The 25,915-nt window shown below is 36.4% G+C and overlaps 1 protein-coding gene across 1 annotated transcript; it reads left to right on the plus strand.

Moving 5' to 3' along the window:
• The first annotated feature begins 882 nt into the window (after positions 1-882).
• On the plus strand, positions 883-21,185 carry LOC125676197 (zinc finger protein 37 homolog). The gene is made up of 4 exons (XM_056161028.1): positions 883-5,575; positions 9,612-11,334; positions 14,359-14,451; positions 18,852-21,185. The coding sequence occupies exons 2-4, from the start codon at positions 9,612-9,614 to the stop codon at positions 20,177-20,179; spliced, it is 3,144 nt and encodes a 1,047-aa protein (XP_056017003.1). The 5' UTR covers positions 883-5,575; the 3' UTR covers positions 20,180-21,185.
• Positions 21,186-25,915: the final 4,730 nt, after the last annotated feature.

Raw genomic sequence — 25,915 nt, forward strand, 5'->3', positions numbered from 1 at the left:
AAGCATATTGCTAATTACATGGGGAGGGGGGGGGGTCGTAAAAACTGAAAAATTCTACTCCGCTTTTATTTCTGATGTAAAAGGCATTTCTTGATATTTCGTGTACTTTAAGACTTTCCTAATAATTTCCAATAATTTTTTGCCCCTTAAAAGGGCCTTTTTTTATTCTGTATCTTGTAATCTTTATTTGTAGCGAAGGACTTCTTTATCGCGGATAAATAGTGCTGTAGACCGCTCTGATTTAGATGTATCATGTCAGCAACATACTGTCTTGGGTATTCAAACCTGAATTTCACGAATTATTATTTAAAGTAACGTTAAAGGGGTCTGTTTATGACTTTTGCCTTCTTCTGGAACAGAGAATTAGATAGACCACGACTCTTTGGTGACTCGCCTCTTGGAATCATGCTTCCTACCAACACAAAGTCATCCCTTAATTGATTAATGCTATTTCACCTGTCTCATAAGATTTTATTTCTAATTATCACCCCTATCTAGTAGACCAACACTAAATATTCTTAAATACCAAATAAATCTCATAATTCGTTTTTCTTGATTCATATAAAAACAAAGTCATCCCTTAATTGATGTATCTTAAATTACCTGTCTCATAAAATTTTATTTCAAATTATCACCCCTATAGTAGACCGACAAACAATATTGTCAAATACCCCCCCCCCCCAAAAAAAATCTCATAATTTAAACAAACCAAAACAGGTGCCGAGTTGACCAGACTTTGGTGCCGAATTCACAAGGTGTTGGGTGCCGAATTCACTAGGTGCCGAGTTCACCAAGTGCCGAATTAACAAGGTGCCGAGTTGACTTGTAACCGGTTTAAATACTCAACCACTTTTACCCACTCCAACTTTGCTAAATAAACTTCCGGTAAGTTTAAATCATTCTATTGTTTATTTTTGGGCGACAACTTATATTGCCCAAAAGTAAACTGTAATAGCAAAATAGTAGTATTGGCATAGCAGTGTAGCATACTTATGACAAAAGTGACTGACAATATCATTTTTAATGATGTCTAAAGTTAAGACAATGAATTTACGTTTTTGAGCACTAGAAGACCAGTACAGTCGATTTTTACTAGACCTGACCTTACAAGTTACATCCACTAGCCCTGACCGATCTCCAGGGGGAAAAAAACCCTGGTAGTTTCTCCATATTTAAATACTTAATTTAAATGACAAATGTTAAGTTTGAACTAAAGTGTATTTATTTATCTAAAAAAAATCTATAGTCTCGTCATTCAATTTGATGCTTTTATTTTTAACACATTTTCTATTTCTTTAAATTCTACCCGGCACGGAAATTCTTTAGTCCATTTACAATAAAATGACATCAACTGTTTGTTTTGTTTTTTTAAATTTCTATTTCATAAGCCCTGCTTTTTTTCTTCCCAACCTTTTCCTTTTTTCTCTCTCTCTCTTTTGGACATGGTGGATGAGAATTCGTATTTGAATATAGAGACATTCCCGCACATATGTCAGTGTTTGAAATTGGTTTAAAACTTGGTAAAGACCCCAGATCCATGCCAAAACGATGACATCGACCTCATCGAATTGGCATAGACCGCAACATTGAAAAAATAACACAAATTTAAAACATTTTCATTTACTTCTAATGTATATAGAAAGTATATTTTCTTTCCATTTCCATAACAATATCTTCCTTTCCCCATAACATTTATCATATGTCGACTGACCATACAGGATCCTTTGGGATAACTTCATTACTTTATAATTAATCTAGAAAATCGACATAGACAATTTGGTCTATCTCAATTACAATTGGCATAGATCGGTGTTATTTTATAACATAGACTCAGTCTATGGTCCATTTCAACACTGATATGTCATCACCGAGAAATGCCTGTTTATGGTGTAATTTATTAATTTGATAAACACTTTGTTATATTTCATTTTAATTCAAATACATGTAAACTGTTTTTTAAAATGAAAATGAATTCAATTTATATAAATTTATCAAAAACATAACTTTACACACATTAACATTGTGAAGACCTATGTAAAACATCACTACTGATCGCGACTTCTTTATTAGAATTAAAAATAGAGGTATGTCATCACGCGGTTCAAAATTGCTCGCAAACTCTTTACAGTTATTTTTTGTTAAGAATAAAATATCTTCTGGTTTAAAGTGAAGTTTCTAAAAAAAAAAATTTTTTTTCAACACGACCAGTCGGACTAGTAAATCGACATTTTACCCGACTGAACCTATCATTTATCTATTTCATTGTATTGCTTATAGGAGCTATGAGATTGATCACTGTTCGTTATCTTCACCTTTAGTAGACTCGGTTGGTCGGACGTGCCTTAATATCAAACCCTGCTTATTTCAGTATAAGCAGTACAGTCACTGGGTGTAACAAATCATGTTCTTCCTCTTCTACTGACAAATTACAAAAACGATTGCATCTTGGAATGTTTAACTAGTCCTTTTCCTATAGTAAGGTCATTGACCTATCAAATCTATTTGTTAATTCATCGACTAAGTCTGGTTATTTATTCATGCTATGTAAATTTACTGGAAAAGTTAATCACATACATGTAAGGTGTATTAATGTAACAGGAAGGAAGAAAATGCAACAGACCAGACCAAGATTCGAACCCGGGTCCCCTGAATCTCAAGTCAAGTGCTCTACCAACTGAGTTATCTGGCCACCGGCGATTGCACCCAGTTGACCGCTACATTCCTCCCTCCTTAAATAACAGTTGAAGACATCAACCCAGAATCTTAATCCCCTGGCAGGCATTTTCACCTGTCAGTTCCAGGGGCTAGTCTATGACACCAAATGTAACAGAAAGGGAGAAAAATGCAACAGACCAGACTGGGATTCAAACCGGGTCCCCATAATCTCTTAATTAATTAGGTGCTCTACCAACTGAGCTATCTGGCCACTAGTGATCGAACCCAGCTGATCACTTCACATAAATATCATGAATGGAATACAAGCTCTCAAAATTATTTTATGTGATTTAATATTTTATTTTTTAATCCTTCTATAAAAGCATTACAAAGATTTTATAACAACTGTAAAGACCAAATCACAAAAGTCTGTTGGGCGTATGAACACTCGAGAGCATGGCGTCTGCATATTAGTCAATGCTTTGTTGCCCAATCCTGTCTCAGACAAAATAAACACACCTCATTCGATGACTGAAGAAGTGGATTTTACTTCTAATGTGGTTAATATTACCAACCAAACACAAGAAATTAATCCAAACGTGGGATTATGCAACAATTCCTCATCTAGTAATTGTACTTTGGTTCTCAATTTTTGAAAAAGGACTGGCACGGTCAGCTATATACCTCCCCCTTAGTGATTATACCTACGTTGTTAAACAGTTAAATGAATTTGAAAAGATGTGAACAGTTTAAAGTATAGACTGCACAACTTTGTTGAATAATTTAATGTTTGTGATATTTTATTGACAATGAATTCAATAATTGAATTATTAATTTTTTTCAACATTGCTCACTCTTTTATCTTTTACCATATGACATCACATATGCTGTTCTGTGGCTTTTCCATTCATTGCTTTGTACTTGGGTGCGAATTTAAAATGTACAGGTAGATAAAAAAAAAAAGCCCACATTAAAAGAGGTTTTAGGAATATAAGCTGCAGTGAATTTTTTTTTGAAGGGTGTAGTTTCATAACTGCAATGGTGTGTGCAAAAAAGATTCCTGACGCACTAACTCGCGCTATTGAATTTGAATGCACATGCCGTTGCAGTTTCAAAATATAATAATTCATTATATGAATGTTTAACGGAGTGTTTCTGATGCAGACTGGGTGTGCTGCATTATCATCTAAGGCTTATATCATCGATATAGAAGTTAAATAGTAAAGGACTGAAAATATTGCCTTGTTTGACTCCATGCCTGGAATTGTAAGAGTGACTTATGTAGGAATTTTATTCTAAATGCAGTTCTAGTGCTATAATAGGCCTAATCTATGTTGAAATGGGTGGTCATAAAAGTTGAAAGACACTTGGTCTTGTTTCCATATTTGGTCATGATTTCCATATTTGGACTTTATTTCCATATTTTGTCATGTCTGGCATTTCCATACTTTGGTCATGATTTCCATATTTTGGACATGATTTCCATATTTGGTCATAATTTCCATATTTGACCATGATTTCCATATTTGAAAGACAGTAAAGGGAAATAGTCCAAGGAGGATAACACATAAGACATTACCAGCTGTAGGTGCAATACTACAAATTGATACCAACGCCTATAGCACTCAGGGTTGTAGCAGTGAGGGTTCTTTATTATGCCAATGCATGCTGCCACACGGCACCTCCATTTTTTTAGATCATACCCGAAAGACCTGTGATTCTCACTTCTAAATGCAGAGTGTTTGGCAAAGGAGCAATCACTAACTATTTTAACGTCTTATGTTTGATGTGGCCATGGCACGGGCAGGGTTCGAACTCACGACCTCCTGGTTGTGAAGTGAATGCTCTACCACTGAGCTATATTATGATGTGAGGCAGTGCATGAATCTACCAACACCTTATGGGACAGATCAAAACTACCTGTAAGGCTAGGATCATTAAAGCTACAGTACCCATGTTCCCAGTGATGGCAGAAAGAAACCTATTGTTTTTCAAGATCAATTTATGTACATGGTAATTGTGTGGGCACAAACCATGATAACAACAGCACTAGTATAGGGTTAGGATAATCAAACTTATCCACACATTCAACCCTCACAGTGTGTGTTATGATGTAGTGCAGATTTTGTGTGTCTGTGTGTGTGTGTGTGTCTGTGTGTGTGTGTCTGTGTGTGTGTGTATGTGTGTGTGTGTCTGTCTGTGTGTGTGTGTCTATCTGTGTGTGTGTGTGTGTGTCTGTGTTTGTGTCGATCAGCACACTAGAAACAGAGTACTAAAAAGGCAGGGAGAATCATGCAAGCGAACATAGTACATGTGTTCTCCATGTTAGTATGAAGATTCCTCTTGTATCTCAAGGTCAAGGTCATAACTATCTGAGTAACCTTGAAGGAAAAGCAGTATAAATACAAAGCGTAGGATCGTCAAACTGGGTGTGTAGATGTTTTCTATCACCCGTGGTGAAGCCAGGTATATTTTGAACAGTACATGGAATTTATTACTCTAAGATTATTCTGTAAGAAAATGAAATCTGTCAACAATTGAAGATTTAACAAAGCCATCTTAGACCTACATTTTTTGTAACATTTCATCAATGCTGTCTGACCATTGAGAGAGTAAATAGAATACCATTTCAGATCCATTTTAGCGTAGTTGATTGTTAATCTTTTCTGTCTGTGATCACTGCATTACACAACATACTGGACAGGCATATTTTGCGGGATGAATATTTCTCTTGTTAGATGTTGGTAGCCTAGATTTTTAGTTTTGGAAATTTTGATATTGTACATATTTTGATATACATTGTGTACACATATCAATTATATTTACTACCAGGTGTGGAGGAAGAGAATGTCTCGTGATCCAGCATTTATATGATGCTTCTGTGGTAATCTACAACTGTCTGAAGAGGATCATCACAGTGGTAAACTATTAATATTTCCAGTATATATCCATTTATTCTGATGTAAAGGTGAATAATTTGTAGTCACATAAAACTGGATTGTATTCATCTCATAAGTTTTTTGTGGATGTTCGAAGAAACAAATGGAACAATACAAGAAACTTATCGATATTGGACTATTCACAAACTAAAGTTCATGAACACAGAGATCTATTGATATTATGAACACAGATCTATTGATATTATGAACACACAGACCTGTTGATATTATGAGGACAGATCTTTTGATATTATGAACACACAGACCTGTTGATATTATGAACACAGAGATCTATTGATATTATGAACACACAGACCTGTTGATTTATGATTTGATTTATTTATTGATGTTTTTTGCCACGCTTGACAATTTTTCAGTTATCTGGTGGCGCCCAGTTTTTATTGGTGGAAGAGAAAACCCAGATACAATGTACCTGGGAAGAGACCACCAACCTTCCGAAAGTAAACTGGGAAACTTTCTCACTTACCGACGTGAGCGGGATTCGAACCCGCGCCGACAGAGGTGAGAGGCCGAGTGATTTTGAGCGCGATGCTCTAACCACTCGGCCACGGAGGCCCTCTCAGACCTGTTGATAATATGAACACAGACCTGTTGATATTATGAACACACAGACCTGTTGATATTATGAACACACAGACCTGTTGATATTATGAACAAACATATCTATTGATATTATGAACACACAGACCTGTTGATATTATGAACACACAGATCTATTGATATTATGAACACACAGATCTATTGATATTATGAACACACAGACCTGTTGATATTATGAACACACAGATCTATTGATATTTATTGTTAACACAGAGACCTATTGATATTTATTTTGAACATTATTTATTTGATATTGTGAAACCTGTGTCCACTGAATGAGGGATTTAAACTCAAAATATTGGCTGTCTGGTCCATATGCTGGAAACATGTGTTTTTGAAATATTCTCTTAGTGAGGGAGTACATTACCTGTGTTATAGGACTTAGTGAGGGAGTACATTACCTGTGTTATAGGACTTAGTGAGGGAGTGCATTACCTGTGTTATAGATCTTAGTGAGGGAGTACATTACCAGTGTTATAGATCTTAGTGAGGGAGTACATTACCAGTGTTATAGGACTTAGTGAGGGAGTACATTACCTGTGTTATAGGACTTAGTGAGGGAGTACATTACCAGTGTTATAGATCTTAGTGAGGGAGTACATTACCTGTGTTATAGGACTTAGTGAGGGAGTACACATTACCTGTGTTATAGGACTTAGTGAGGGAGTACATTACCTGTGTTATAGGTCTTAGTGAGGGAGTACATTACCTGTGTTATAGGTCTTAGTGAGAGTACATTACCTGTGTTATAGGACTTAGTGAGAGTACATTACCTGTGTTATAGATCTTAGTGAGAGTACATTACCTGTGTTATAGGACTTAGTGAGAGTACATTACCTGTGTTATAGGACTTAGTGAGGGAGTACATTACCTGTGTTATAGGTCTTAGTGAGAGTACATTACCTGTGTTATAGGACTTAGTGAGAGAGTACATTACCTGTGTTATAGGACTTAGTGAGAGTACATTACCTGTGTTATAGGTCTTAGTGAGAGTACATTACCAGTGTTATAGATCTTAGTGAGGGAGTGCATTACCTGTGTTATAGATCTTAGTGAGGGAGTACATTACCTGTGTTATAGGACTTAGTGAGAGAGTACATTACCTGTGTTATAGGACTTAGTGAGAGTACATTACCTGTGTTATAGGTCTTAGTGAGAGTACATTACCAGTGTTATAGATCTTAGTGAGGGAGTGCATTACCTGTGTTATAGATCTTAGTGAGGGAGTGCATTACCTGTGTTATAGATCTTAGTGAGGGAGTACATTACCTGTGTTATAGGACTTAGTGAGAGAGTACATTACCTGTGTTATAGGACTTAGTGAGAGTACATTACCTGTGTTATAGGTCTTAGTGAGAGTACATTACCAGTGTTATAGATCTTAGTGAGGGAGTACATTACCAGTGTTATAGATCTTAGTGAGGGAGTACATTACCAGTGTTATAGATCTTAGTGAGGGAGTACATTACCTGTGTTATAGATCTTAGTGAGGGAGTACATTACCTGTGTTATAGATCTTAGTGAGGGAGTACATTACCTGTGTTATAGGTCTTAGTGAGGGAGTACATTACCTGTGTTATAGGACTTAGTGAGGGAGTACATTACCTGTGTTATACATGTAGGTCTTAAGATTGACATGGTGCCAGAAACAAAATATTGAACATGAACCTTCGGGAACTTTCTGGTAGAATAACTTCACTACATTAGGCCACATTTAAAAATATGTTTGTTTCCCCTCTCCCGACCCTAAATTTCAGAGGAAGGTCGGTAGGTAGGTAAAAAGTTTTTTTTTTTTTTAGCTAGCAGAATTTTATTTATTATGAAATTCCCATAACCATTAACAATGCCCGATACCAAACGTCGTGAATCACATCATCCAATTGTTTCCTCATCAAACTCGTATAGTCAGTTCTCGCGTAAATTCTGCTTTGATTGCCACGTTTTGCAATTAGGGAAGGTGTCGATATTTCGGACAGTACTTCATGTATTTTGGAAATGCTCATTATCTAACCACTAAACTTAGGCATTGGACTACATGTATACATATTGGTTGATTCGACGAACATTGGGTTTCATCAGAATTTTCTCTGCTATTTATGCCACATACTAACACTTAAATAAAGTTAGGGAGAATGTTGCAACTATGGACAATGGTGTTAGTTTTGGACACATGGTGTTATAAAATTGGTAAACTCGGTTGCTGTCTTTTATTTATGGTTCACTGACATTTTATTCTTTTGTTTTTTGCACATTATCTTAATTTGTATATGATAGTGATTTTGATTATATTTTTAAATGATATCGGTAGATCTAGTTTACCAGAAAACGTTTCAACGGGACTTGATTTTGCCGATCAAACAAAATGGATGCTGACATCAACCAATCAGAGCTGAGTTACAAATGTGCATATAATTAGGTGTTTTCCAGTTTGTAAATATAGCATTAGTTCAGAAATAAGTTAAATTCAGAATGCTTCTGATTGACTGTCAAAAATATCGCATCCATCCGAAATATCAGCACTTTCCCCTACTGAAGAACACAACTTGCACACTGGATGCCCCGAATTCTCTTGTTTCCTCGCTCCTCGTATAGACAACATTTCTCCATCTCGATCTTGCAGATCACTAGTCCGAATTGCGAGCCGAATTCAATGTTAAACTCACTTGTAACTAATCAATAAAACAATCATGATTCTTGTACTTATTAATATCGATTAAAAGAAAATATCAATCCAAAATTCGATATTAAACAGAAACCAACAGTTGTAGTCAACCGAATTTTCACTGCCATTTGAGCAAACGAGTCTTGTGACTCAAAACAAAGCTCGACAGTTTGATAAAATGTTTTCAAGAGACTGTTTATGTGATGAAAGAACCCATAAAATCGATATTAGTAAGTACAAGAAGAATCGTTTTATTGATTAGTTATGAGCTTAAAATTGAATTCGGCTTGTAAGTATTTGAAATCAGCCAGAGAATGCTGCCTCCAGCTGGAGGCGGCGAAATTTCTAGATTTCGGACCAGAACACCTCCTGTATTCGTATTATTATTTTTTTTATTTTGGATCGAAACCAAAGAAGATATAGAAAATTTTTGTCATTATAAAATACTGATCTGCACCAGAAACGACCTTGAAATTTTCTTAAAATTAAAAAAAAAAACTTCACCAGAATGGCGTAATAAAAACTTATGGGTCGGTGTGAATTTTCAGACTCGGTCGGGCGAGGGGAAACAAACAATATTTTTATTTTGGCCTTAGTAAAAATGAATTCATCAATTTAATTTAAAATTTACATGTAGCCGGACAGGGACTTTTTGTCAGAAACAAATAATAATGAAAGCATTGGAAGTATTAGATCTTTATATTTTATAAACATGCATTAATGTATATTTTCAGATGGAGGATATATCAGGTGTAGTGTTGGATCAAAAGTGGACCTCAGGAACTTCAACCCATAAATCTAGGCCCTCCAGGTTAAGGCAGAATCCCTCCAACTCAGAGAAAGGTAGCAGAAATATTACAGTAGAGGCCTGCAGTACTCCACGTTCACCGGTCCAGCTTTACAAATGTAAGGTGTGCAGAAAAGCATACCTTAAATTGTCAAACTTAGAGAAGCATGAAAAAAGTCATGAAGGCCAGGTTAATGAGGTTACTGACATGGCAACAACACCAAAGTCAAATAATGCAAGGGATTCGCAAGCCACCACGAAATCGGGTAGCTTGCCAAATTATACTGTCAATATTCAGAACGTTGTGAGTATTAAACAGGAAGAGTGTACAGAGATTAAAGAGAGTATTAAATCTGATATTTTGGCTCAACAGCAGCTGAATGATGAAGTGAACAGGGCAAATCCACTGCAGTCACTCACGGGAATAAAAGGGTGCACATCGACAAAAATTCAAACTGCCTCTGGTACAGGCCAAAAAACGAGTACTTTTTTTCAGGTAGAGCAGGAGGCATTGAAGCATTCTGAAACAGAAAAGGATGTGCAAAAACAGGTTACCAAGATCTTGGACTACTTGAACTCAGAGGATGATAAAGATAATGGCTCAGACTATCAGAAAGATGGCCATACCAGTGAGTTCTGTAGCTTGATTCCGTCTGCTGCCGAAACAGAAGTGGAGGGAGTGAAGGCAGAGTCAAATACAACTGAACAAAACAGTGAAAACATTGCAGAAAAATTTCAAAATATTGAAAGTGGTAAGGACAAAACAACTTTAAAAGAAATTAGTGAAAATATTTCTGAATTAAAAGAAGCTGGTGTGGTGGAGCTTTTTAAAAATTCTAGAACAACTAAGAGCGCAAAAAGGGAGGAGCCGGCTTCCTCAGAGCAATGCCAAGACTGGAGTGATCGTGGTTCTGATTTCACAGGAGAAAAAGATGGTAATGAGGATGCAGTTGCTGAACCAAAAAGTGAAGAATTTATGGAAAATAAACCATTTTCTTGCTCTATTTGTGATGAAAAATTTAAGAATAAATCTGACATGAAGAGTCACAGATGGAAACATTCTCTCCTTCGAAGGTCAGTGCGTGGGGATGAAGGACGATCTTGTGATGTTTGTCACAAATTAGTAAAATCAAAAAGAGCTTTGATAGCACACAAGAAGACTCATTCAAAGGGAGACAAGTGTGAAAAATGTGGGAAACTATTTTCCTCTCCATCAAATCTGTTTAAGCATAAAAAGACTGTACATATCGAAAAGCTCTTCATGTGCGATGTGTGTGGGGCATCCTACAAGGCGAAGGGACACCTGACCACCCATACTTTAAAAGTCCACGATGACAAAACATACCTATGTGAAGAATGCGGAAAATCTTTTCCTCACCCATCTAATTTAAGAAAACACATTCGAACCCATGCAGCTATAAAGTCATTCATCTGCGACATTTGCGGCAGGGGATTCACTTTTTCTGGTCTCCTGCATCGCCACATGAGAACGCACTCTGATGAGAAACCTTATAAATGTATAACGTGTGGGAAGTGCTTCAGAACTAGTTATAACCTCTCGGTTCACACGAGAATCCATACAATGGAGAAACCGTTTAGATGTAACTTGTGTCCACAAGCATTTAATCACAATGTTTCACTGCAAACGCACATGAAGAAATGCCATGTCTGATGTAAATTGGTCATTGGAGACATATCGTTCAGCAAGTTTTTTCCGCGGCTGTAAATTTTGATGATTTTTTGGCTCATGGGTATACTTTATTTGTTATTTTTAGCAGAATATATTCTGGCAAACATGGAGTTCCCAAGCATGAAAAATGATGAATGTTGTAATAATGTTTATCAATTATCTGTAAATGTTTTACTGTTGGCACAAGAAAACCTACATAAGAAACCACAGTTGTATATTTACCCCCAAAGCTGAAGAGTGTTGTAAGTTTTTAGCAGAATATATTCTGGCAGCCATGGAGTTCCCAAACATAAAAAATGATGAATGTTCTAATGTTTATGAATATCTGTAAAATGTTTTGCTGTAATCAGAAAAAACTGACAAAAAAACACAGTAGTATATTTTCCCCCAAAGCTGAAGAATGCCACATGTACCTCTTGTATTCAGGCATTAACATAGTACTCTACATCGTCATAATTAATATTAATGGCTGACTTCCTTTAAAAACATGGATGAAAAAATCGATATCAGCAATATTTGACTTTTTCTTTTCAATTTAAATACCTAGCCGAGTAGCTCAGTAGGTTAGAATACCGACTGCTGAACTGTAGGTCGCAGGTTCGAGTCCAGCAGGGGTTTTAAATTTTTTCAGATTACCTTCTACTAAAACTGTATTTTTTGACAAAATAAAGTAAATTTGAAAATTTTCAACTTCAAAATATTGTTGTACATATCCTCCACTTTTTATCTACATCAAATTTCTCTGGTGTAGCATACCTCCTTAAGATGGGACATTCTGTACACTACATTGCAAGATAGCGATTGTCTTAATTAATAATGATTTTGATATTTTAGACCATTTTGAAATATTTCTGTATGTGTGCTTTGGTTTTCTGTCTCAACATGCTCAATAAATAAATTTTAATGTCTTTAGTTCTGAAATAATTGCAGGAATGTTGATTTAAGGTTTAAGGCTCTGAAATTTGAATTGCTAACCTATATTAATGCATAAAAGCATTAAATTCATGTTGATGGGTTTTATTTACAACATATGTAATATTTCAGTTTGTGTGGAATGGTTTGTCAGCAATAAGTACAGGTACATTTATGTAATATCGACTTGATGTACATTAGTACTTCTTAGCTCATCTCTGGTTGAAGTTTGTATGTTTTCTGTCTGTGTATAGATTTGTTTAACATTTTCCAACTTCTTAAGAAAAAGGGGGCTTAAGTTCAACTTGACATAACGTGATCTGTAATATGGATGACCCATTCTCTCACCAGAGGGAACGTTACGCAAGCTTTACATACACCTCTGTCAACGCTTGGAATCACGTGATAATAATATAATCACATGATATAAACAATCATTCTCGGTTTCCTTTCCCTTTAAAAGTTAGGCAAGAAGTGATAAATCAGGCTCTTTTCATAGCCAACTGACACTTTAGTAAGTGCATATATATACCATTTAGCTGTTTGTCTCTTATTTTACAAGTTTTATCGTATTTTTACAGCCTTTCTTACTTTTGATTCCATGTTTACATTTAAATCTCCACCACGTGTATATCCTACATTCATACGCATATTACGAAGTAGTTCCAAATTTATGATCAGAAAACGGTGATTTTAAACAATTTACAGTAAGCATCAATTTAATTGCACCAAAAACATATCATAATATGACTAAATATTTAGTCCAAAACATAAATGTTGGATCAAAGAAATTTTTACAAGATTTTTGTAAAAAGCCGTTGACAGAGGTGTAGTGCAAGGAGCGCACGGAACTCTGGGTAAAGAATGATGGATGACCATGTTCCCTTCCAAGGGGAGATAATTAAGAAGTAGGAGGGATTGGGCATTTAAACAACATTTGCAAGAACCACTTTACCATGGCTTCGTTCAAGACTGTAGCCGATAACCAGCTGTTTGGCTGATATATTGGGTGTAGTGAGCACACTGTATTAATAAACTTTCGATATCCCTACGTGGGGCTAGCCTAAATGTTCGTTCAACATCGTAGCACTATCAACACTACGAAGCAACTCTAGAATTTCGAATGCAGCCCAGAAAATCCAAAACTTTCTGAACATGACACCTTGATTATAATATGTATAATAACGATTCAGATTTGTGCAAAGTATGATTGCAGGCCTGTTTTGGATCACTATACAGGTTTTGAATTTTACATTGAACTATAAGTATGTAGGAACAGTCTTCAATTCTACAATTTGTCAACTTGATATGCCAACAGCCCCTTGTATCACCATGATCCCAAGGGGTTCAATTTTTTTTTTTAATTGTAGAAAAGTCGGGCTTTTTAGCTCACCTAAGCCAAATGTTCGAGTGAGTTTTCTGCTCACATTTTGTCATCGTTGTGTGGTGGTCAGACAAATCTAGATTGGATCACTGTTGTCCAGGTAGCTCAGTTGGTAGAGCACCTGAGGCAGCATAGAGATTAAGCTGAGAGCCAGGGTTCGAACCCTGGTGGTCTAGTGCATTTTCTCCCTGTTACATTTGGTGCGATAGACCAGCCCCTGAAACTGATAGGTGACACAGAGTATATGTACAAGTTTGTCTTATGTATAGAAAAATCTCCAGAACAAGAGGATTAGTCATGTTAGTATGCAAGCATCCCTTTGTACATAGTGCAGATACAAGATGCAGGCATCCCCATGATGTTGTGCGAATTCAAGTTTAGTTACACATGTATTTACCAATTAAGACCCTAATATTGGGGTCATTTTTTTTTCTTGGAAATCACAACAGCATGAACAATGTGACTCATGGGCCTCTTGTTATTCAAGCTAAGAAAAAAAATAATGTAACTTGAATGTGAGTGATTAAGTAATTAAAGATTATCTTATTTTTATCAGCTGTTTTGTGTTTACTTGATATTAGAGACACGCATAATCAGATTTTTTTTAATGTATATATAGCCCACATTTTCGTAGGTCTTCAGTAATCAGTCTTCCCTAGGTCCGACTACGTATTACATGAAAGGACTCCGTACCTATACTGTAACTAGTTTTACACAGTTCCAGAGTGCGCTTCCGGTTTCATGTTATTTGGCGGAAAGCATATTTTCAGGTAGCTCTAACCAAAATAAGTTCACTAACAGGTACTAGTAGTGGAACTGCATGTAGTGAGCAAGTTTAACACCAGTTGTTGCGTTGTAAAATTAAATAGTATAAGCCAGAATTGGCTCCAGTTCACCTGTGAAAAAGCACGTGCAGATTTCTCACCTGAAGGGCTGTCATTGTTATGATTGTATTCTCAGCGAGATTCGTCGAGGCTGGATATTTGGACTGACGCCGAAAGAGGCGTCAGTCCAAATATCCAGCCTCGACGAATCTCGCTGAGATTATTATGATTGTAGGTCGCCTAAGGTCGGCACTAAGCTCAATAAGTACTGTCAAGTTTTGTGATTAGGCTATATCTGGCATATGATCAACGGAAATGAGAGAGCGCAAGTAGATCTTATTCGCGCTGAAGGCTTGATTTAAAACCTTCTACAGTCTTTGAACACACTTGATGGTCACTCAGTTCATTCCAGTCAATGTCGAATGTACACGTGTACAAAGAATGAGTTTCTTCTTATAGGTGTGTTACACGATGGTATATTGAAACTACGGCTATTGTTGGTACTATGGAATATGGATGATGTTCCGTGTTTCAAAGTCAGTAAATTTCTTGGCCTTGGTTCGTCGCTTGTTGGTGGCTGTTACCAAGTAAGCCCTTCAACCACCTTGAACAGGAACGTTGGGCGTAATTCTCTTTCATTCTTGTAAAGATGGTAGATCTAAGGTCTTAAGCATGTTGGTAATGCTCCCTGGTGTCCGGTTCTTATAGTCTCCAGTAATAAAACGAGGTGCTTTCCTTTGTATCTTCTCCATCTTAATGATGTCCGATTGAAGGAAGGGATCCCATATAATGGCTATGTACTCTAGTGTAGAATGTACTAGGGAGAATTGTATGCTGTTCTACGAGGAGGTGAAGGGCTGTGGCGAAGATTCCGTCTCAGAAAGCCTAGTGTGGAACTTGCTTTCTTACATATATTATTTATGTGGGTTGTCCATTTAAGGTCTGATGACAACATGACCCCTAAGTACGGGTTTGTCTGTACACTTTTGAGGATGGTTCCATTTAGCTGGTAAAAGAACGTAGACTTCTGTCGGATACTGAGTACATAACATTTAGTGGCATTAGAACGCATCCCCCACTTCTTCGCCCACTGCTCCAGGTTAGCAAGGTCTTGCTGCATTATTAGGTGGTCTTTGTGTAATGTTATCTCACGGTATAGTAGGCAGTCATCGGCGAATAAACAGACTTTAGACTGCACCGTATCAGTTAAGTCATTTAATATGACAAAGGAATAGGAGGGGGCCTAATACAGTACCCTGGGGTACTCCTGAGTCCACCGTGACTTCTTTTGAGCACTATAAACTTCTGTTATAGCTTAACAAGGCGAAAACTTGCTGAGAACTATATATACCAGCATCAGCTCAGATTGTGTCAACCCCTGTGATGTTGATGTAGCTATTTTGATATATTTACACCCCCAGTCTTTTCCTTCAATATCCTTGCCAATTTAAATGATAGTTATTTCCTCATTAATGTGCGTTTGAATCTGAGGATCCGAGTTAGAGTAGGTCCTAGTATCCCAGTGCTCCAAGTCACATCTGCTACTGGGTCGCAAAATGGCAACCTAGAAATATTTTTGGTCACCACTTTCAAATTTCTGGTCGCCATTTTCAAAATTTCTACTCGCCATGGTACAAGATTTTGTAAATAAGACTTACAAGTTTTTGTTTTTTTTAATTTGAATATCTTTCAAGAAAAAATCAACACCCATGCATGCATTTTGTTTGTTTTATTGTTAGACTAAATAGAAATGTGCTGTGAAACATGCTGGATGCTAAGTCAAATATTTACTCTGGCAAAAGTTGTATTGCATTGGGGCATCCTGTATATTTTACAGCACGCTTCTGAGGGGAAAAAAAACCAGCGTTCCACACAAGGATTTGCTTAAGTCCTCAATGAGTGGGGGTGAATAAAAGCTTCTACTTTTGTTGGATCTTTTGCTGAACAATGAGCGCCATGCAGCATCAATAAGAACATTACATTCGGAGTTTGTAATTGTTTTTAAAAAATAGCAGCAATAGTTGCCCCGCTAATAATGCAGTCACAGACAAAGATCTGTCTCTAACTGTTACCGTGAATAGTCACACTTCCACGTTTGAAAGATGTACACCAGGTCGTGGTGAAATCGGACAATGGGTGTCCAGAAATGGTGGACGTTGCTGGCTAATTGGTCTCACAAATTCTGTAAAACATATTGCAATCTCTGTATATCAACCATGGAGATTCCTTCAGCCATTTCAGGACTGGGGTTCTTCCTTTACTTTTGCATTTTTCTTTAGGCACTGCTACGTCATCTTTAGATACAGGACTTTCTCCGTGTGATTCTTGAAATTCTTCGTAATATGTACTAGGCTGAGACTTCTACTTTTTGCTACTGATAAATCCAATGTGCTCTAAACTTTGTTTCCCCGCCATCTTTACTGCTTTCAAATGTTGCTTTGACCGAGACTGAAAAATATTTATTCAGACTTCCGATCCCGATTATAAAATTTTACTGGATGCCCAAATTTTCACCACTCGCAAAAATACGACTTAACAGTAATCTCTAGTCGCAAAATCAATTTTCAGGTCGCAAATGCAACCATTTTACTCGCAACTTTGAGCACTGTATCCCTTAATGCTTCCCGTAATCTTGAGGCGACTAAATGGGTCGGTCCTTCAGATGAGACAGCCAAAACCAAGGCCCCGTGTCTCAACAGATGTAGCAATATAAATGATTGCTATGATAAAAATCCTCCCTGCTCAAAGGCTGTAAGTGTCGAGCATAGGCCTAAATTTTGCAGCCCTTCACAAGTTCACTGGCAATGATGATTGACGTCTCCATATCCAGTAGGATGTTAAAGGGACTGGTTCACAATTCTTGAACAAAACATTTTTTATTTTTGATGTGAAACATTTAAAATATGACTCATTTACAGTGTTCAAAATTGGTTTAAAACTTGGTATAGACCACAGGTCTATGCCAAAACAAGATGACTTAGACCTCATCGAACTGGCATAAACCGCAACATTGAAAAAAAAATTAACACAAATTTAAAACATTTTCATTTACTTCTAATATACTTAGAAAGCATATTTTCTTTTCAGTTCTATAATAACCTCCTTTTCTCATAATGTTTATCAGACGTCGACTGCATGACCATGCAAGGTCCTCTGGGATAACTTTATTGCTTTAAATCTAGAAAATAGGCATAAGCAATTTGGTCTATCTCAATTACAGTTGGCATAGACCATGCACTGCCATTTGACATGGTTAATTTCGAACACTGCATTTAATGTTGTCGGCCAACATTTTGACCTACTGATTATAAGAGTAATTTATGCAATATTTTAGCCTTAAATCTGTGTTATGTAAACAAAGACTCGAGTCTTTTTATGTAAACGAACAAACCAGTCAATTTTGTAATATAAAGCATCTTACTTATGCATATCCATAACTTCTTTGTTCTTTGACATAGGCTTACCATATTTGACACATGAGTGTATCACCATGAGACGATGTGTCGGATACCTTCATGACCTCCATATAACCTTGACGTCAAGGTCAAAATTAAAGGCTTTTACAATGGATTCATGTCGGGGCCATGACTTCTTTGTTCTTTGACATAGGCATACCATATTTGACACATGAGTGTATCACCATGAGACAACGTGTCATGTACCTTCATGACCTCTATATGACCTTGAACTTTGACCTCAAGGTCAAAATTGATTATAGGGTTTTGACATAGTCATACCATAAGACATGGGTGTATCACCATGATACTATGTGTCATGTACATTCATGACCTCTTTATGACCTTGACCTTTAATCTCAAGGTCAAAATTATAGGTTTATACCATGGATTTGTGGGGGGTATTCTTAATGAGCATTGCTCACAGTACCTCTTGTTTTGCTTTAAGGTAGCCTTACCGGTTGTTTCATACTAAAATTACATTTAACTACACTAAGTTTAAATATATGACCGAGATAATTGCATATGATTGAAATTGCTCACATTCAAAGTAACTCTTTGATCTACATATTTTAGCAGCAGACAGATTATTGTGACAGATCTTGTCAGCAAATAGATTATTGTGACAGATTTTTTCAGAAGACAGATTTTGTGAAATATTTTGTCAGCAGACAAATATTGTGACATATTTTGTTAGTTGTCAAATTGAGTGAACCACTGCTTGAGAACAATCACTTTGATACTGAATAGGGTTCAATAGCCTCTATACACAAAGTGAATGATAATGTGCACCATTAGTCATGTATGTAATCATATACACCAAGAAAACTTAGAATTTAACAATGCACTAGAAATTGTCATAATTCTGTAAAGTTTTTAAAGAACAAACGCTCTGTACTCTCCCATATCTTTATTTCTGCAGGTAATGTTGGGTACTGCCTTGACAGTCTGAAAGTGCAGTCCAGAATAATTATCAGACGTGTCTTCATGAACAACAGCAAGATGAACGGTCAGAAGAAATGTCGAGCAAGCAGAAGTTTGTCTTCAGGAAGCGGCCGTCACTCAATCAGGGATCGGTCTCCAGTATCGGGAAGCAGTCGTCGGTCAATTAGAAATCAGTCTCCAGCATCAGGAAGCAGTTGTAGGTCAATGAGGGATCGGTCCCCAGCATCAGGAAGCGGCCGTCGGTCAATCAGGGATCGGAGTAAACAAGCAGTGAAATCTTGTACTTCACAGGCAGATCCACTAACCATTATTTCTCAATCGTCAAATAAGAGCAGTTTCGCAAGACCTTTCAGGCATGTCAATACACAAGCCGGTGGAAAATCGCCAAGCACAGATGTGAAAAATGATGAAAAAACAGATCATGATGGAAGATTTCAATCTGACTCGGTAGATAAGAAAGGAGGTCAAAATCTTAGCAAGTGCAATAATGATATTGAAAAGGAGGATGGGGTGGGAACAAATTCAATGGACGTTAATGCTAATGGTGCAATGGACAACTCGAACAAGGTTTCAGAAGCTGCAGAATATATCTGTGGAATTTGTGAGGAGACATTTAATGATGAAGATCAGCTTATACAACACATGGGAAGTCACCCCGAGTTTGTGCCCCCTGTCGTTATGGAGGGTAATGATTCTGATGAAGTAGATGTGGAAACCGTGAAAAAACGACCACAAGGGAAAAAGTGCAAGCTGTGTACCAAATATTTTATCAAACTCGCTCGGCACATGAGGAAGATGCACACGCCATTAAGGTGTACGTGTTGTGATAAAATTTTTAAAGATCGCCTGAAAATGAAGACTCATGTGTTGCGTGTGCACTCAGGGAAAAAATATAAGTGTGAATTGTGTGAGAAATCGTACACAACCCGATATCAATTAAGAATTCACAAAGAAACTAAGCATGGAGACAATGCAAGTATGTGTGAGGTATGTGGAGAAGTTTTCTTCCATGAAGTTAATCTAAAAAGACACAAGAAAATGCACTTAGGGGAAGAATATAAAGATTTTGTGTGCGAGGTTTGTGGTAAAAGATTTGCTTTTCACAACAAGTGGAGACACATTAGGACCCACACAAAGACTAAAGCCTTCAAGTGCCCAGACTGTGATAAAACGTTCAACGAAAAAGATCAGCTTAACAAACACGTGCGCATTCATACTGGAGAAAAGCCCTACAAATGTGAGCACTGTCCTAAAGCCTTCAATCACAATGTCTCCCTGAAAGCACATGTCAGAAAGTGTCATTGATATGAAGTTGTCAAGTAAACAGAAATTTATACCAATCATTGTCACATGGGAACCATTCCCCGATAAATGTAATGAATCACGTGGGCAGATGTGCAAATGCTTAGAACTACGATACTTAGTACTAACATTGAGATTTCAGAACTACGATACTTAGTACTAACATTGAGATTTCAGAACTACGATACTTAGTACTAACATTGAGATTTCAGAACTACGATACTTAGTACAAACATTGAGATTTCAAACTTCAGAGAGGCTATTATACTCTATACTGGTTATCTTGAAAACAACGAATCGGTTTGACAGCACGACACATGCTTTTGAAAACACTGCGTACATTCTCATTCAGTTGTCTACTGAAGTACATTTTTATTTTCATACATCATGTATATCATGTAAATTGTATATATGACAGAATGAGAATTATTAAGAAATAGTTATTCTGTTGAATGAAGAAAATGTTATTTTCTGTTTGAGTAGATATCTGAAAAGCAGTTGGATTAAGGGGTAATATCAAAAGATTGATGTCTGACAAAAACTAAATTCGCTTAGTTTTAACTAAGACCCCCCCCCCCCCCCCCCCCCCCCCCCCCCCCCCCTTAAAATTAAATATGATGTATGTTGAAACTAATCAATTAACAAGTAAAAACATATGAGTACATGTATAAATAACACTCTGTACACCTTTTCTACTACTTATTCATAAATGAAAGTGTACATTAAAACTATTATTAGATATTCATGAAGATTTATACAATTCATGGATTATTGTGTGGTTTTTAACAGCGACCTGTCTTTTTAGCTTTTTCCACTGAAGTGTAATCAATGTCAGATGGCTGAAATTTATGGGAGTGTTTATCCCTCCTCCCCCTCCCCCTTCCCCACTAACTATTTGAATTTAGATATTTATCCAACATTGATCTTTTCATCTTGCCCCTAAATCATGTGATGTTTCATTGCTGAAAGAGGAATTGTATTTCATGATTATATATTTACATTCCCTGAATCTTTTTTTCTTGTATTTCTTTTGAAACTGATATTGCTTTCAGCTGTGACAATGAATGCATGTTTGTTGCAAACTAGTTAAATCCAGTTTTTAGTACCAACTCTCTATGTAATCATTACCAAATATGGAGCATCATCAAGGTCAAAAGGTGCAAAAAGCCTGTTGCATTCAACATAACGAAAGGGTCAATGATATGATATTTTAGTTCTTAAATCTAGTTTAAATTTTAAAGATATAGAAATATAATCAATAAAATGTCTTTCTGTGTTGTTTCATCGGGTGATGATTGCAGAAAAAATTTACGTGTCACATCTACGCAGGATATGAATTTTTTCTGCAATGCTAGCTACCATCATCACCCGATGAGACAACAAAGAAAGCATTTTATTGTTTAAAGAGACACTACAGCTCATTTTGCGCAAAAATCATGAAATGACAATTTTCCTAGTGCTTTCTCAATTTTTGTTGCATTGTGAAAGTATGAACTTTGCGAAAATAACATTTATCTAAAGTTAAAAATTATTGTTTTAACGTAAAAATTAATACTTTTTGATGGCCTATACAAAAAATATCGAGTCTCCTCCTTTCAGTCTTCAGACGCATGCGCATAGACAGTAAACAGTGCAGCATGTCGTCCAGTGAGAGAAAGTGTAGTTGATAGATCTAGAATTTTGACAGATTCTGTGAGAAAAGAGGTAAAAATAGAATGAGATAAAACTCATATGTGAAATAGAATTTACCTGGTATCAGTTTGACCGTTGGAAAACAAAGAGTTCGGAGAAACTCATGTAACTCAGTGGCGGATCTAGGATTTCCGAAGGGAGTGTGAAAGTCAAAGGTTAGCCACAGTAATCGGCCATTCTGGTGCAAAATTTGGATTTTCATTCAAAATCTGTGGCGTAAAAAGGGAGGGGGGATCCTGCCCCCCCCCCCCCCCCCCCTAAATCTGCCATTGAGATTAGCTGCTAAGACACTACTTTTAAAAGTAAGTGCTATTTTTATCTGAACACGACACGTGTTAGTTGTAAAAACATCGATCAATGGGAACATGGACGGGTTTCTGTTGAAATAATGATTGATATAATTACTTATTTTAAGGAGCAGGGAATACTCTTATACTTGAAAGGTGAGTGTGGACCTCCTTGAAGGGGAATTTAAATAATTTCCTACACAACACCTTTGCTGTCATTCAAAACCACGTGATGTAAATAAGCATTCAAAAGTCCGAGTCAGAATGAAGAAACCTTTGAATTCCGAACGATCTTCAAAGCGCAGTTGAGAGTAAATTGATGCATCCCAATTGTTCAAATTGTCAGTATCGATATGAATTTTATCATTTTATCAATACATGTTTTAAAAAACACTTTATTAAAATGTGGAAAATGAGCTGTAGTGTCTCTTTAAATAACATTTGGTAACTGTACCTTTGTTATTGTCTTAACTTGGGATTTCAAATGGCTTAGTCTGTAATAATTGAAATAGGTACCCCCTTCCCACTTCTGTTTGATTAAGGTGGGTTCTTAGTCCTGGATTTTTGGGGTTTAGGTAGCACTTTTTTGTTTGGAATCAATAAATTAACATTCAGAGTAATGAAAAAAGGCAAAACAGTTAAGGATTTCCATATTAATTTTTATTACATACACCACTAAAGTCATGTACCCCGATGTAGATTTTTATGAATTCATTGGAAACAGTTGTTTGTTTTATTTTAATATAAAAACAACAAAATATTTTTTGAATTGCATTTATTTATCAGGAAACATGTCAAATAACTAAAACACATGTCATTTTCAATATGTTCATCAAGTTTTAGAATAATATGTGCAAAATTATTGAATTAGCGTTATTCTCCAAAATGTTAAAAAACAAACAAATGTGGATGCACATTCCTTATAGCATGGTTTACATATCATTTTTTCTGTTTATATTAGTAGAGTTACATCTGTTATAGTTATTCATGGGAAAAAATCCATACCTTTCCTTAATAATTTCAAATCTATAGCTTCCAGATTTTGTATACCCCCATCAAAAACTGAAGTATGGCACCATAAAGCTGAGCTATTTAAAATCACTCGGGATTAAAAAAATTTATGTAATTTCACGAAAAGACACAGATGATGATTCCTTATCACCTTGGTAAAATGTTTGTCAAAAATAAAGGAAATCTATCGCATTATGGACTTGATAAATAATTTAATGAGAACAGAGTTATTGTCCTTGGATTCAATATTTTGAAACATATCATTGACTATTCAAATATAACTAAGACTTTTGAAATATTTTATGGCTAACAAGATTTTTTACAATAACTATTGAAAAAGATTCAAACAAAATTTATGTTCCTATCATTAAATCATTGACTTTGCAAAATCCTATGACGTCACAGGAGTGTGGAACTACGTTAATAACTGTAAAAGCTATGATGTATCTCAAATTTGGTCTTTCTTTTTTTTTTGGGGGGGGGGGGGTTAAATTTTTTTTGTTTTGGACATGTATATTCTTTGGATCCCTTTTGAGATTTTTTGCCTCGGTGTAGGCAGCACCTTACTCTTGTGTACTTAAAGCTGACATGAATTCATAAATGATGCATAGTAATGCATTTTTATGCCCCCCTTTGAAAAAGAGGGGGCATATTGTTTTACAACTGTCGGTCGGTCTGTAGACCATGTGTTGTCCGCTCAATATCTTGAGAACCATTCACTTGATGATAATGATATTTCATATGTGGGTTGGTTATGAGTAGAAGAGGACCCCTAGTGTTTTTCAGGTCAAAAGGTCGAGGGTCAATCTACTCTGGACATAGGAATATAATGTCCGCTCAATATCTTGAGAACCCTTTGCTTGAAAAACATCAAACTTAGCAAACTGGTACATCCTAAGGAGTAGATGACCCCTATTGATTTTGACGTCATATGGTCAAGGGTCAAACTGGGCATAGGAATATACTGACCATTCAATGTCTAGAGAACCCTTTGCTTGACAGACATCAAACTTGGCACACCAGTACATCTTCAGAAGAAAATGACCCCTATTGATTTTGAGGTCACATGGTCAAGAGTCATACAGGACATTAGAATATACTGTCCGCTCAATATCTTGAGAACCCTTTGCTTGACAGACATCAAACTTCATACACTGGTACATCTTCAGGAGAAGATGATCCCTATTGATTTTGAGGTCAAAGGTCAAGGGTCAAACTAGACATAAGAATATAATGTCCGCTCATTATCTTGAGAACCCTTTGCTTGACAGACATCAAACTTCGTACACTGGTACGTATTCAGGAGAAGATGACCCCTATTGATTTTGAAGTCACATGGTCAAAGGTCAACCTGGACATTGGAATATACTGTCCGCTCAATATCTTGAGAACCCTTTGCTTGACAGACATCAAACTTAGTACAGTGGTGTATATTCAGGAGGAGATGACTCCTATTGATTTTGAGGTCACATGGTCAAATGTCAAACTGAACATAGTGATATACTGTCCACTCAATATCTTGATAACCCTTTTGCTTGACAGACATCAAACTTAGTACACTGGTACATCTTCAGGAGAAGATGACCCATATTGATTTGAGGTCAAAAGTGAATTGTTTAACTGAACATAGTAATATGCTGTCTCCTATATTTTAAGAATTATTTGCTTGATTGACACCAAACTTGGTACACTGGTACAGCATAAGAAGTAGATGACCCCTATTGATTTTTAGGTCATATGGTCAATTCACTCTTGACATAGGAAGATATTGCCTGCTCAATATTTTGAATTGATGATACTACTATCAATTAAATGATGTGTATGTATAGCCCTTTTCAATTTTGCACCATGGGGGGCATATGTGTTTTACAAACATCTCTTGTTCTCTTTACCTGTTGTATTAGGTGTGTATTCTACCAATGTATGGGCAAGTGTTGCTACGTTTCACTTCAAACCAGAGTTACCTATTTTCTGTGCGAATAACCTCTACAGATACAGGTACATCTCATGGGCGGATCCAAGAATTGGGGGGGGGGGGGGGGGGGGGCTACGCTTAATTTTGGTTTTCAGGGGGTGGGGGTCCATCTTAAAATGCATTATGTTTACCTCTTTTTAGCAAACTTTAATGATGAAAAGAGGGGGGGGGGGGGGCAAGACCCCCCCCCCCCCCCTTCTGGATCCACCACTGCATGTATGATGGTAATATATAGGGTCTATACATGATACATGTAAGAAACAGTTGAAAGTCATCAAGTGCTCAAAATTACAATAAAGATATATCTTAAATTGATAAAGCATTCTGTAAGTTTAGGTACTTTAGAAGAAAACATTCTTATTACATGTGTGAGTTTTTGCAGTAAATATGATAAAATTATGTAATGAAAATGGGAGTTATCATTTACCAATTATCTCTTGCTCAAATGTATTATGTTAAGGTCACATCATTTATATTTCACATCCACTTTAATCAAAATACACCAATACACATATAACACCACAAGTAATGCATATGGCATGCATGCTCGCCCTGAAAATACATTGAATTTGGACATTTTGCCTGGGGATACTTCTAAAATTGTGACAAACCATTGATGTACTTGCATACTTGTTGCGATTGATAACAATGTTCTCCCAATTTTTGTAATCTATGAAATAAAATGATGCACACTGTACCTCATTGTAAAAACATTCCCACTTCATTGTACAATCTGCAACAAATTAAGTCTGCCAAACAGCTGTCTTCAATCAA

Source organism: Ostrea edulis, chromosome 3 (genome assembly GCF_947568905.1).
Source record: "Ostrea edulis chromosome 3, xbOstEdul1.1, whole genome shotgun sequence".
Taxonomy (NCBI): domain Eukaryota; kingdom Metazoa; phylum Mollusca; class Bivalvia; order Ostreida; family Ostreidae; genus Ostrea; species Ostrea edulis.

Excerpts from the sequence above, each read along its gene's own strand:
- LOC125676197 (XM_056161028.1), top strand. The coding sequence starts at position 9,612 with ATGGAGGATATATCAGGTGTAGTGTTGGATCAAAAGTGGACCTCAGGA. Across the intron at positions 11,335-14,358 it reads CATGAAGAAATGCCATGTCT|TTTTACACAGTTCCAGAGTG; the intron begins GATGTAAATTGG and ends TACTGTAACTAG. Across the intron at positions 14,452-18,851 it reads CAAAATAAGTTCACTAACAG|GTAATGTTGGGTACTGCCTT; the intron begins GTACTAGTAGTG and ends TTATTTCTGCAG.